At 39.2% G+C, this 14608-nt stretch overlaps 1 protein-coding gene across 3 annotated transcripts in view; it reads left to right on the forward strand.

Moving 5' to 3' along the window:
- afap1 (actin filament associated protein 1) overlaps nt 1-14608 on the forward strand; it is a 71798-nt gene that overhangs the window by 32061 nt on the left and 25129 nt on the right. For all 3 annotated transcript variants that reach the window (XM_067429274.1, XM_067429273.1, XM_067429275.1), the window contains exons 2-3: nt 2184-2312; nt 4195-4277. In XM_067429274.1, coding sequence (XP_067285375.1) covers nt 2184-2312; nt 4195-4277 — 212 coding nt within the window. The remainder of the gene's footprint in view (nt 1-2183; nt 2313-4194; nt 4278-14608) is intronic.

Genomic DNA, 14608 nt, shown 5'->3' on the forward strand with positions numbered 1-14608 from the left:
ACTCACTTTGGAACTTTGGCTCCGTGGTTGCAGTGGGCGCTGTCGTCGTAGGCTCCGTGTCAGCGGCGGGCGGAAGCTCTCTGTCTGCGGGGGGCTCAGGTGTAGTCATCTCCGGGGTGACAGTTGGTGGGACGGGCAGAGGATTAACAGCGGCTTGTTGACCGAAGACTTCTCGAAGGTGGGAACAGAAGGCTGAGACCGAGCGGGTGACGGGGGCATTGGCTTCCCATATTGATTGCGCCCATTGAAGAGCTCGGCCCGAGAGTAGGGAGATGATGAACGCCACCCGGTCTCTCTCGCCGTGGAAGAGGTGGAAAGTCGCTTCCATATACAGCGAGCATAGGAACAGGAACCCGCTGCAATCCTTTGCCCGTCCCCTGTATGTTGCTGGTCGGGCCACGGGACTACACCAGGCAGCTGAAGAAGAGATGGGTGATGGTGGTGCAGGTGACGGTGAGCTAGCTTAAGTAGTGGTTGCAATGGTGATGGAAGTGTCGTGTCTCCGTGAGGACCGAACAGCGTGGTGAAGTGGTCGGCGGTGCAGTCCTCGCCTGTGTCCGGAGAGCTCTGCATTTGGTCTGGTCTTCTGTCAGACACAGATGAGGACACAAATGGATTAGTGTTAGTGCAAAGTTTATTGACAGAGGTTACGGACAAAGGTGATACTTAGGAGAGTGCTTGACACGAAGATGATGGACGAGGATGGTGCAGACAAAGACAAGGATGAAGATCACGATGAAGAAGTCGTGGGTTGATCGGTGCTAGACCAGACGGTGAATGGGAAGGTGAGGAGTGTCTTTATAGTGTGGCTGGTGATGGTGCACAGGTGCCTAGAATTCCAGTGATTGAGAACGAGGGGGTGTGGCGTGAGTGTCCTTGTCAGAGGGTGAAGGCTGTGTAGTTGTGACAATACGCCCCTCCCAGTAGGCGCGTCCTCGTGCCGTAAGGTGGAAGAAGATGACGAGGAAGGATGATGATCAGGGCTTCGGATAAGGACAGGTAGTCGTGGGTTGATCGGTGCAAGACCAGACAGTGAATGGGAAGGTGAGGAGTGTCTTTATAGTGTGGCTGGTGATGGTGCACAGGTGCCTAGAATGCCGGTGATTTAGAACAAGGGGGTGTGGCGTGAGTGTCCTTGTCAGAGGGTGAAGGCTGTGCAGTCGTGACAGGAACTTGCAAAGCAGTTGCTGCCCTCAAATTGCTGCTAATTTGAAAGCGATGTCCCCCCAATGCCCCCCACCATCACATCCCTAATACAGAAAAATTATTTAACCCATTTGGTAGAAAATACAGATACAGAGATATAGGGCCAGATTTACTAAACAGGGCAAATTAACATAATAGCGTAATTGTAAAAAAGCGTTGATGGGAGTGGAAAGTTCTGCACATAATCTACTGATGATGCGAAAATTAACACAGACACAGCTGGATAATTTCTATAATGACACATGCAATCTATCAGTTAGCATCTGTTTAAAACATGCTTCATTTGTGTGTTAATTAATGGCGCAAATACAAGTAAATGGACAAGTGCAAACCTTAGTAAATCACCTAGTGCCATATATCCCAACATAAACATTTGTGTATACCTTTTAAGACAAGAACACATTCAAATATTTAATAGACAAAAAGCACAGCAAATTGGACTATAAAAGTTAATACCTGCATTCAAATGAACTATAGCCAACCTGAAAAAGACTGGCTCATATCCAAACGCAGCTGCAGTCTTGATGGCTGGAATCTATACCAGCAGTCAAACAGTGACACACTCAATTCGCTATGCACACTTCATTTCATTGCACACACTAATCAGTGAGCTCTATTCTCTGTTTTACGTCAAGAAACTGTCCCTACAGCAGCCGAACCCCCAGCTCTCAGTCTTATGTAAACCTTCAGCTATGTGTTTGTATGGGCCTGAGCCCATTGTAATGCTGTTTTATAGACCTCGGATTTTCCAGTACTGCAATTCACATTTGATAGCCTTTGATATTCCTCAGGTGCCGAGCCAACAGATACCTATAATTCACTGGTTTTACGAGATACCAGCCAGCATCTCAGAGCAGAGCAATGCTGATGGCCCATCTTTATAGTGTCAATATAAGAAAATCAACAAAGAAAATGTTTTATGCCACAAGCGTTAGCTCTTATTTTGCTTATTGAATATCTTGTATGTGTTTTTTCAGCGATGGAGGAGCTGTTGGCAGAGTTGCGGGTCTTTCTGGAGTTGTTAGACAGAGAGTATTTAACTGCTGGAGTGAGAGAGAAGAAACAGCAGATATTAAACATCCTGCACAGAGTTCTAGCCACTAGAGGTAAGCACACCCAACTTTAGCTGCTCATTTGACCACCAAATTAACTCTTCATACCGCACCATGTATCTTCATCATCATGACTCATGCCTCCTTAAAGGGTTACTTCAGAGATTAGCATATGGCTTTGTATCAGTAGAAACCCTGGAGTATATTTAAATGATTGTGCTATTTAAATGATTGTGCTATATAAATTGATGATATTTTTGTTCTGATCATCGGGTTCGGGGGGCATAAATCCTCACATAATCCCATAATAATAATAATACATTTTATTTGTACCTGTGTTCTTCCTACCTGTATAACAACAACTTAACAAGTAGGAAATATACATAAATTGTTATCAGTTTGCACTGCATAAGTTATGAATTATATATAGATTAATCCTTATTAAAGGTACTTAAGTTATTTACTCAAGAGCAGAGCATATTTAGTGAGCAATTACTTTTGTTCTTTACATTGTCATTATAAGTGATTACTGTCACTTTATAAGATCTTCCACTGTCGCACAGATCTTCCTGCTCCTTCTTCAGAAAATTAAATACACTGTCCCATTAATCAAGGTATTTACACAAGGGTTTGAGTTTTTTTGGCAGGAGTGCCTTCCGTCTCTATCGTTACGTCTATCATCCTTCTCTGTTTTGTTTTTTCCCTGCTTTGTCACTCGTCATCTGACCTCAAACACTAACCTCCCGACAACGGCCACCTATAGTGTAGGCTATTGCAGATGGCAGTTATCGCAAGGCTAGTTACAGAGCTCAGATTGGAAATGTTTTTGTTTTTTTTACTCCGGTATTATTATTTTTTTAATAACGCAGGTTAAAATATGGGAGATTTACGGGAAAATACGAATACGGGAGGACGGCGGGAAAGAACGGTAAAATACGGGACTTTCCCAGCAAAAACGGAATACTTGACAGGTATGGTCCATATGTGACATCAGTTAGTTAATTAGAATCATTTGAAGCATTGAAAATGCATTTCAGTCCAAAAATAGCAAAAACTACAACTTTATTTTCAGCATTGTCTACTCTTCCGCGTTTGTTTTCAATCCTCAAATAAAGAATCAAACGGTCATGAAGCAGCGTATTGATTCATGATTCGGATCACCAATGTCACGTGATTTCAGCTGTTTGGCAGTTTGCCACGCGATCTGAATCATGAATCAATCCACTGATTCATAACCATTTGATTCTTTATTTGAGGATTGAAAACAAACGCGGAAGAGAAGACAATGCTGAAAATAAAGTCATAGTTTTTGTTATTTTTGGACCAAAATGTATTTTCGATGCTTCAAGAGATTCTAACTAACTAACTAACTAACTAACTAACTAACTAACTAACTAACTAACTAACTAACTAACTAACTAACTAACTAACTGATGTCACATATGGACTACTTTGAGGATGTTTTTATTCCCTTTCTGGACATGGACAGTAAAGTGTGCATACACTTAGATATGCTGTCGGACTAAATATAAAATATCTTAAACTGTGTTCCGAAGATGAACAGAGGTCTTACAAGTGGAACGAGATTAGGGTGAGTCATTAATGACATCATTTTCATTTTTGGGTGAACTAACCCTTTAATTGTAGTGTCTGTTCTCCAACGCAGTCACAGTAATCCAGTAGCGGTGGCTTTGGAAGTGGCCTCACAGGGCAGCGAAGCATTCTGGGAATTGCAGTCTTTCATCCCCATTAGACAAAAATACAGTACAGTCTTTTCTCTGTCTAGAAGGCACCAAATTCAAAAATAATTTCACATTTCTACTACATTAATGACCCAGTTTAAAAACAGATTCATCTTCCAAGCGCTGAAGTACCCCTTTAATATCTCCATCAATGTAGTTTTTTTCAGCTGTGTGAATGTTTGTTTTTCTCTCAGAGCCTTCATGTAAGACAGAGATACACACCTCACTCCCAGCTCCTCCTCAGATGCCCCTACCGGAGATTCCTCACCCCTGGATGGTAAGATGTGCATGTTATTACAATGAATAGAAGCAAGTATTATATACTTTACTGTCACTTTTTATCCATTTAATGCATCCTTGCTGAATAAAATCATTATATTTGTTTAAAAAAAATCATATTCATATATAGTAATGACCAAATGAAGTACTTGAAATCAGTGGTATTATTCACAGTGTGCTTCATTAATTTTTACCAGCAAAATTCTCACATAGTCCTTATTCGGTAACCTTTTACAATAAGGTTTTATTATTTAACATTAGTTAATGCATTAGCTAACTTGAACTGACAATGAGCAATATATTTTTCAAAGCATTTATTAATCTTTGTTGTTAATGTTAGTAAAATGTTTGCTTATATTAGTAAAATGTTTATTATTGTTCATTTTTTGTTCATGTTAGTTGCACAGTGCTTTAACTAATTAAAAGAAATACAGCTTTTGATTTTAAAATGCCTCTATTATTTTGAATATTCCCCTTCATGCATTGTGTAATATAGCTGTCCGTGATTGTAAACATTCTGCAGTTAGTGGAAATAAAAAAAGTAAAGTGGAAATTGCACGATAAATAAAGTAGTTGTCTCCAAAAAGAAAGAATCAACTTTATACGAGTCGTTTGTATTTCAAATCCTACTGCGTTACGTTTCTACGTCACTAGGATACACATTTGCATAATGCCATTTGCAATTTATGTATATTTTCTCTATTTTTGTATTATATAATGTTTCCGGCATACGCACTGCAATAAATTCGAAATAAACACATGGTTTGTTGATCGACTGACACTTGTTAATGCTGATGATGAGGAATTACAGTTGCAACATCTCATAATGTACCTCAAAATGAGTAGCATATCACTAAGAAACGTCCTGCTCAAGTCGTCCTGGCAATGGAGGTTCAGGTTGAATAACTAGTTCTTCCAATCATCATTAGACTGGTGCTGGGATTGATATGGTAAAATCAACGTCATCATTACTGTCTTTACAGTGTCTACAGTCGCTGAGCAAAAGGAAGCCTTAGATTACATTTGTAATGTAACTGTAACATAAGGCATGTTTACCTGATGTAGACAAAATTAGGTGCCTTTAAAATAGCATAATATGTATTAATAAATATTTATGTGATCCATTTAGTTCAGTTTTTTGTCTGCATTACATTTGCATTACATTTTTTGTTTGTTTACATTGATGTCAAAATTACATAGTCAGATTTGTGACATTAATATTTGCTAAAACACTGTTGGTCACTTTAAGAAGTAGCAATACTTTCTTTTCCCAGAAAGAATGTGAAACCAATAAATGGTATAATTCTTAGTTTAAATAATTGTCTTAAAGGTCCACTGAAATCAAAATGTAAGTTTTTTAGCTTTTAGTATGACTGTGTTAGCCTTAAAGTTATGAATAAGCTGGTATGTTCCAAAACTATGACAAAATTTACATTTAGGAGATATAAGCATTCAAATTTTACAGTCTCTCACTTCTGTTAAAACGAATCTCAGATTTTGGTGACATCATCGCAGACTTCACTTTCTCGTCAAATCTTCTGTCCAATCAAAATGCTCTCTAGAATCTAAAGCCCGCCCCTATGTTGCAGCTGAAATCAGTCAGTTATTCACACATTTACTAATTTGTACATGGTGAAAGGCACATAGCACACTATATATGTGATAGGAAACGATTCAGTGTAAATATGCTTTCATTTGAGGCAAATAATGTCTGTTTTCACATTAGTTTCACACACCGCAGCAGCGCACACACCCCAACGGCTCTGGTCTAAATTTAGACTACAGACACGAGAGTGCAGCGCGGATCATATGCGCGAGTCGGCGCAGACAACAAACATATCGACCCATTTGAATTCTGCACAGAATGCTGCATTTCAAAGCGATATGGAGGAGATTATGATGGTAAACAGTGTTAGAGGAAACTGTTTTTACCAAACAGAGAAGGTCCGCTCTTGCGCTCTAGTCAAACTGTATATTAACGAAACGCCATTGGTTGTTTCAAAAAAGGGGAGGCGCTGCTAACAGCTGAAGCCGTTTCAGGGTAAATTACGTAAACACATTGAATAATGCGGCGCATTTCAAAGCACTTCAGTGGGCCTTTAATATAATTTAAATAGATTTTACACACTAATTGCAATATCGTATCGCATATCGAATATCGCATTATTTAACAAGGTATTGCATATCGCATTTTTCTTCAAAATCGCACAGCCCTAACTAAGATTAATAAATGCTGTATTAGCATTGTTCACTGTTAGTTCATGTTAATTTATGTTAACAAATGAAACCTTACTGTAGAGTGTTACCGTTTATTCAATATATCGCCCAGCTCTATTAAACAAAGATTCAACCCGGAAAACTTTGGGTTTTTTACAGTGAGTTTAGGGTTTTTCTAAGTTTGTTTCAGCATTCCAGAAACAAAAATAGCATTGTCCTATATTTGGAAGTGAGGTCGCCTGAACCCTGACTGCCACTGGCTGGTGGTTTGATGGTCTCTTTTTGTGAAGTGTTCAGTGTTTTTTTTATTTTTTTTATGAGCTCTGTAAAACAGCAGCAGGAAGTGTTCACATCAGTGTGCTTTTTGTTACATGACCTCATAGTTACCGACACACAACCCTTATGTGGTCTCATCCGTCACACATGAAACATTACGCCTGTGTGTGCTCACATGTGTGTGACACTAAGAGTAACAATCATCTTTGTTGGAGGGCAGCAGCAGATGCTTGTGATTACATAGCAGGTGTTTATGGGTCGCAGTTGGTCATTCTCAAACAGAATCTCTGCTCCTTGTTTTTCAGTTCACCCTTTACACACTCAGCACTTTACAGTATAATTAGAAGCATCCTTTCCTACCTCCGTGCATAACCCAGTGTGTGTGAGGGGCCGACTCTTCCCATTCCCGGAAGGTGTGAGGGGGCAGGGGATTGTGGGATAGATTGAGATGAGGGAAGAGAAATATCCATTTACTACAGTCCAAGGTCGGACCTCTGCCTGTGCAAAAAACCTGCCCAAGGAAAGGCAGAACATGAAAGTTTAGTTTTTCTTATCCCTGCTCTCCATCAACCACACCCTCTGCTTTATCCTCTTCATTCCTCTCTCTCTCTCTCTTTCTCCCTCTCTCCCTCCCTCTCTCCTCAGCTATGTGATGATTTAGTATTGCGTCAGTGAGCCAGGTTTATAAACTGACTCCCTGTCATATTCCTGCCAGACCTAATTCTGCACTTTCAGTGTATGTGTGTGTGTGTGTGTGTGTGTGTGTGTGTGTGTTTGTGTGTGTGTGTGTGTGTGTGTGTGTGTTTGACTAAAGCCTTCTATGGTCCTTACAAGTGGTCAAAACCACAGCGGGTAAGAAATGGTGGGATTGAAGAAAAGGGACTTAAGCTGGGCGTGTGGGTGGTGAGATAGGGCCGTGGACAGGACAGCAGACGCCACAGTACGCAAGGGGGAGAATCGTGTCTGGAGACTTTCTGTGCGTGTTTGTGTTTGTGTTGAATTGAACTCTGTGGCTTTGGGTTTCTAAATGTTTGGCAGCAAATTCACAGCAAAACTACCCTGTACATGTATTATAATGTACCAGGGGTGAATAGTGCTTGCTGAATGCCAATTTAGTTGAGGGTTATGCTTTACGGTGCATGCACATTTTGATCTGTGTCCTTTCAATAGCTCTTATTGAAGTGACAGCAATACTTGTTAATGAAAACTGTGTAACTTTTCATTAACAATGATCAGGCAACTTTTTCCCTAAATTTACACCTGGTCTTTTCACAATCGGTTAGCTATCCGATCAGAGAATAACCACACATAAAGTGACTAGGTGTAAACAAGCCCATTAGCAGTGCAGTACGCTTATAGTTACTGTAGACAAGATGTTGTCTAAGTGGCAATTAGTTGGTCTAATAGGTTAAAAAAGAACTTTCGGTTACAGAAATACTTTTCGTGGCCCAATCAAATCTCAAGAATTCCTCTATTATGAGTGTTGAGTGCTGTTTCTGTTCAGGGCACATTCATTTCAAAATGAGCTAGACAGAATGCATTTTAATTGAACAGAACGCAGAGGTCTTGAGGTGTGTTTTTTGACACGTTATGCTGAGAAGCTAAAAATACAAAGAGACGTGATGCAGTCCTTCCACCACATCATGCACCGTTATTTCAAATTTTCTTCAATCCCACCGTTTCTTACCCGCTGTGGTTTTGACCACTTGTAAGTTCAAAAAAGAACACTACCTATACTATATATCAATAAACATTTTTCATGGAGGGGGTAAATCCATGTTACACTTTCCTCAGTCATCGACTTACATCCTGCCGTTCGTAGCTGTGCAGAGAGAGAGAGAGAGAGAGAGAGAGAGAGAGAGAGAGAGAGAGAGAGAAAGAGAGTAAGAGAATATGGGGAAGCCATAACAGACTCCGCTGGGACAATGATGACTTCCATCTGTGTTGATGTTGGCTTCTGCTCCTCCCCACTAGCATCCCCCAGCCTCCAAATCTGCACCCCAACAATGTCACACTAATGAACACAGACAAACTCATTATCTGTCTGCACTTTGTAACCCAAAGGGGAGTTTGTTATTGGAGAACCTCCTCTTAATTTTAGCCATTTTTAGCTCCTCCTTTCTTCCTGTTTTCCCTTTATCTCTTGTGAGTCTCAGTGAATCTCCCAAAGTTAATGACAACAGTCCATCATAGCAGGAGAATCAGGTTCTTTTGAATCTATGTTTTCTCTTTCTATGTGCACAGTAAAAAAGATGGACATCCTAAGATTTAGTTGTGCTAAAGCAACGTGTTCTACTGTACCCACCCCCCACCACCACCACCTCCCTTTTAAGGAGGGTTAACCGCAGTCTGGAATGCAATGACCTAATCCCTCATTGTGTCATGGACAAAAGGAGGAAAATGAATTATGATTCATGCACAACAATGCATTTTGTCCGTTGCCATGGAGATACCAATACAGATGGTGATTTCTACCCTTCTGAACATCTTTTATAGGTTATAGCGAGTGACAGTTTATATAGTCATTTCATTCGGGAAAATGAGCTTTCGGCTATTCTGCTGCTCTTTGTGTGGGACTGCTGGAAAGTTTCTTTGAAGAACCAGTCGAGAATGAAAAGATTCTCCAAAACACATGGAAAACCTTTTGTAGAGACACAAACCTCCCAACTCCACTGTGTGAATGTGTGTGTAAGTGAGATTGAGTTGTTGTGCATGAATAGTGTTCAATTGTGTGCATATTAAGGCGGCCAAAAGAAGAAATATTAAGGTTCAATGATTGAATTATTGATTGAGTGCATTTCCCTGGCTAACCTGCGCTGCAGTCCCAGTACAATAGACCCAGACTGGCCCAGACGTCTGTTACCACTCAGGCCCCGCAATAACACTATACACTATGTTGTGAGGTGAAATGGTCTGGAAAGGGAGTGTAAAGTTCTGAGCTTATTTTTTAAATGTAGGTCAAGTATGTTTATACATAAGATCAGACTTATTGATGGTCTAGATGTTGCATTAATGGGTGGAAGTGCACTTTTTTACTTCTAGGTACAGATATGCTTCATAAAGATTACTAACTCAGACCAGAGGTGGAACTATGCCATTTTTTGGCATTCTTGAGTGGCTCTGGTACAGAACGCTGCTTCAGCAAGACTCTTCATACTGCAGTTTTTGCCTGGAATTCTGTCCTCCCTCCGGGCTTAGATGCCCCGATGAACCGAAACCATAACAGGCAGTAACACAGCCATCGTCTTTGTTTAGTTGAGCAGTTTATGGTTTGATGGGACGGAAGGAACTGATAAATAGCACTTCTGTGTTTGGGAAACTTTTAGAATGGAAATGACAACCATAAAAAAAGTGCCCTTTTGGTTTTATATATTTTATTGACCCCCCACCCCTCCACACACTTTTCAACAATGTACAGTACTGTTCAAAAGTTTGGGGTCAGTAAGATTTTTTAAAAGTATTTTTGAACACATTCTTATGCTCACCAAGGCTGCATTTATTTGAAAAAGGTTGTTTTAATGTTGATTGTGAATTAGTATTATTACTATTATTATTATTATTATTTTTATTACAATTTAAATTAACATATTTCAAAATGTCATTTTTTTTTGTAATTTTTCAGCATTATTATTCCAGTCTTCATTGTCATTCAGAAATCATTCTATTATTATTTGTTGCACAAGAAACATTTTTTTTTAGATTAATAAGCAGCACAACTTTTTTCAACTTTGATAATAATATCATACTATTTATCACAATACTTTTGTCAAAACCATGATACATTTTTACTATTCTTTGATAAATAGACAGTTCTAAACAAATACAATGTTCTGTCATGAAACTCTAGATGGCACAGACCAACAGGTCCTTAACTGCTTGCAATCAAATCATTCTCTATAAGGCAGAGCTGATTGGTTCCTGCTCTATCAATAGCCAATGAGCTCAGTGCTCAACCTTCAAATACTGTACTCGGTCAGCATTTGCCTTAGCAGTGCAGCATGCTTTCAAACTCTCCACTTTCCCCAGCTCCACCTGTATAGATCTGCTACAGGTAATTAATGTACAGCAGCAGCATGTCTTAATGGCTCACAGCACCATGTTGTGTATGTATTGGCACTAGCAAGTCCCATACTTGCTCCGCATCAGCAGCAATAACCAACAGCAGCAGATCTGCAGAAAACAAATATATATCAACACAGCCATATCCATTTATTTGAGATAAAAATATTATGTAACATTATAAATGTCGTTACTGTCACTTATGATACATTTAATGTGCCCTTGCTTAATGAAAGTATTAATTTCCTTGACAAAACATTTTGAGCCTAAACTTTTAAATTGGTACTGTGCATTAAATGTAAATGTAGCATTAATAAAAGTTGGTCAGAGAAAACAGAAGAAAGGTCAGAGCAGAAGCAGAAAGGAGCAGTCTACAGATGTACATTTAAAGTATGTACACTATTAACCACTCTCACAGATGAAGAGTGTATGGGGATTTTGCATGTTCTGTTCTTCATTATTTTTAAAGCCAAATTGTAATGACTAGAGCTGAGATAACGTATCCTCCTCGCCTCAGACGTCAAACACACCCTTCTCAAATGTGCCAGGAGGTCACACTAAAACTTTACTGATTTTATTGTAGTTTTGATTACACGTGTGAGCAAAAACCCCAAGGAACCAGGGTAAATACTGTGTTAAGCCAACACACAATCAATTTGACAGTTTTTTGTTATGTACTGTAATACACTTAAGGGAGAAATTAGCACATTTAGGCCATGATGAAAAATGATGTTTTGGCCAACATAAATACCGTAGTCTAAAAAGCATTAGCCTGTGCTGTTTATTGGTAAATAGTCTAAACAGCATTAACCTGTGCTGTTTATTGGTAATATCTGAAAGTAGAAGGTCTTCTAGTTACTTACTAAAAGGAAAATGGATTAAAGCACTCTGCACCAATGAAATCTTTAGAAAACATATTTTGTACTGTTCTTTCCCGCCTGTTTTAACTTTCCTCATACAGTATATTTCCATGAGCAGTCCTTTTGCGGTGTTTGTAATGTAAATAGTTGTTCATGTTCTGTGTTACTATTCTACTATATTGTGGTTACCATGGTGATAAAGTGTGCCAGGTGGCAACTGTGAACATTGTGAATGTGAACCAGAGGGTCTCTTAAAGGGGGGGTGAAACACTCAGTTTCAGTCAATCTCATGTCAATCTTGAGTACCTATAGAGTAGTATTGCATCCTTCATATCTCCGAAAAGTCTTTAGTTTTATCATATTTATAAAAGAAATATGGGCTGTACCGAGTCTTTCCTAGGGCTGGACGATATGGCCAAAATTCATATCACGATATTTTTCTTAATTTCGGTCGATACGATATAATTCCGATATCGATATGAACTATATAAAAGCTTTACAAAAAACTACTAAGAGCTGCCACATAGAATGTCTGTACCTATAAACTTCTGAAAAATGTATTGGCCAAGTCTATGAATAGTCCTCCTATAAAACTATATAATATTTTAGAAATAAAACCAGTACAAATAAATTAATGTTCACCTTTTATTTGTATTTAACCTTTATATGAAAAAGAAATGTGAAATCAACATCAAATAAACATAAGACTCTCACTTTATTAATATTAATATCTTTAAGTTTAAACTATAACATAGGCTGATTATATTATTCTTAATATAGATTAAACAAAAGTGCTTCAGCCAGGATTCAGCCTGACTCAGAATATAGCGGATGGATCTTCTTCAGATGATGGATCTGCTTCACAGCGTACAGTGCTCCTATGCCGCCCGCAGACGTAGTTTATTGAGCATTTTCTCAATAAGGAATAAGTTTTACATTTCAGTGAAGAACAATTCATATAGCGCTCTATTTTCCATTAATGCAAAATTATAGCATATATTTAATGCTGCATTTATTTAATTAAAAATGCAGTAAACAACGTAATACAGTGAAATATTATTCTGATCTACATCATCTGGTCACTACGTGAATATATTGTAAAGTGTAATTTATTTCTGTGATCAAAGCTGAATTTATCATCATTAGCCTACTCCAGTCTTCAGTGTCACTCATCATTCTCATATTAGGATTTGATGCTCAACAAACATTTATGATTATTATCAGTGTTGAAAAAAGTTTTGTTGCTCATGATGCTCCTTCATTGCTTTCATATATTGTCGCAATCGTCTGACTGTCGATCGTCACCTTTCAGCTCATAACGATTTGTATGTATATGTAACGTTGTCCTTCAGCTGCAGCTCCAGCGTGACAGTAACGTTAGTCCTACGAATCCGCTTTTGGACTTTCTGTGAGAGAGCGTCCTCCTCATATTTAGATACGAATAAAATGACAGGTCATGCATAGATAATTTTTTGTCTCTGAAATTAAATCTTGATGTATTCACGTTGGTTTCTATGTATACACTTGCCCTCAAGAAGCGCGCAATCAACCGAGGTTAGAGAAAGCGGTCTTTAGCGTCCCCGTTAAATTGCCCGCCCTCGCTCCAGGTAACGCCGTTTGGAATCCCGCTCGGAGCGGGTCGACTAGGACCGGTGAGACCCAGTAAAAGTGCGGGGGACACGCCGAACCACTTCCACCCCACTGAATTAACGTTAGTCTTTCTTCTCTTATCAACTATTTCTTTCTCCTTACTTGTGGAAGTTCGTTCAGTCACATTTGTGTTGCGGTCAGGGAAACACTTTTTGTAGCTAAAGTAAAACGTGCCGCGTTGGATCTATCAGCCTACTACTGCTGAGCACTGGCTGCGTTTCTGTGGTGTACGTCATCGCGCAAGTAGCCAATCATGTTCTGCTCTTTCTGACGGCTGCGCCCTGAACGTCAGTCAGTGAGGAATGCTGTAATATATTTATCGAAATATCGGAAATGTGTTTAAAAATCATATCACCGTTATTGAAAAAAATTATATCGCGATATATATTGATATTGAATTATTGTCCAGCCCTAGTCTTTCCGGAAAAAACCGAGCGCCTGGAGGCGTATCGTGTGGGCGGAGCTAAAGAATGACAAGAGCGCAAAGCGGTGACGTCCTCAAGCGTGGAGAAACCCATCTATCTCAGCTAATACAGATAATGATCCACAATCAAATCTGAGGCTGAAATAAATTGAACAGGAGAAACGGCAACATCAGGATGTCCGTCTCTGTGGTATGTACTGTATTTAGGGGCCTTTGTGTGCAGTTTATGAGGACATGATTCGGTTTATGGACTATTGTATGTGACTAAGTTAGACCTTAGAGGTAGCAAGCAAAACGGTTTTGCACGTCAGAGTCAGACTAGTGTAACGTTATACAGAACAACAATGGAGTAACCGTTAGCGCATTTGAATGACGAAGCACGCGATCGTGTCGTTTACTGATGTTTACTCATGCGACGGTAGCCAATAGCAGAGACATTTGAAGTTGATTTACTCACCGGCGCTGTCGGTACACGATCCGTTCCACCTGCACGATCCGTTCTACGCATGCGCATAATTACGTAGTAGAAAACGTCACGGTTTTCCTACACTATCGGTACAAATGAAACACTTGACGGCAAGGCGGCACAATTTGCGTCATATTTGTGTTACATTTAACAGCATGTCTATTTTGATGCTTTTAAATGTAACACAAAATAAATAGCAAAGGACGTGAGTCGTTACATGAACGTATGATCAACCGTCAAAGACGGTTTGTGCCGTTTTTTAAAATTAATATCTGCTAATAGTTAACCTTTAAATTGAGTAATTTTGTATTAGTATGGATCTATATAGGCTATCTATATAATCTAAATGAGGAAAATAATCCCTTCAATGTTGTTTA

The sequence above is a fragment of the Pseudorasbora parva genome, chromosome 21, assembly GCF_024679245.1.
Source record: "Pseudorasbora parva isolate DD20220531a chromosome 21, ASM2467924v1, whole genome shotgun sequence".
In the NCBI taxonomy this organism is placed as follows: Eukaryota; Metazoa; Chordata; class Actinopteri; order Cypriniformes; family Gobionidae; genus Pseudorasbora; species Pseudorasbora parva.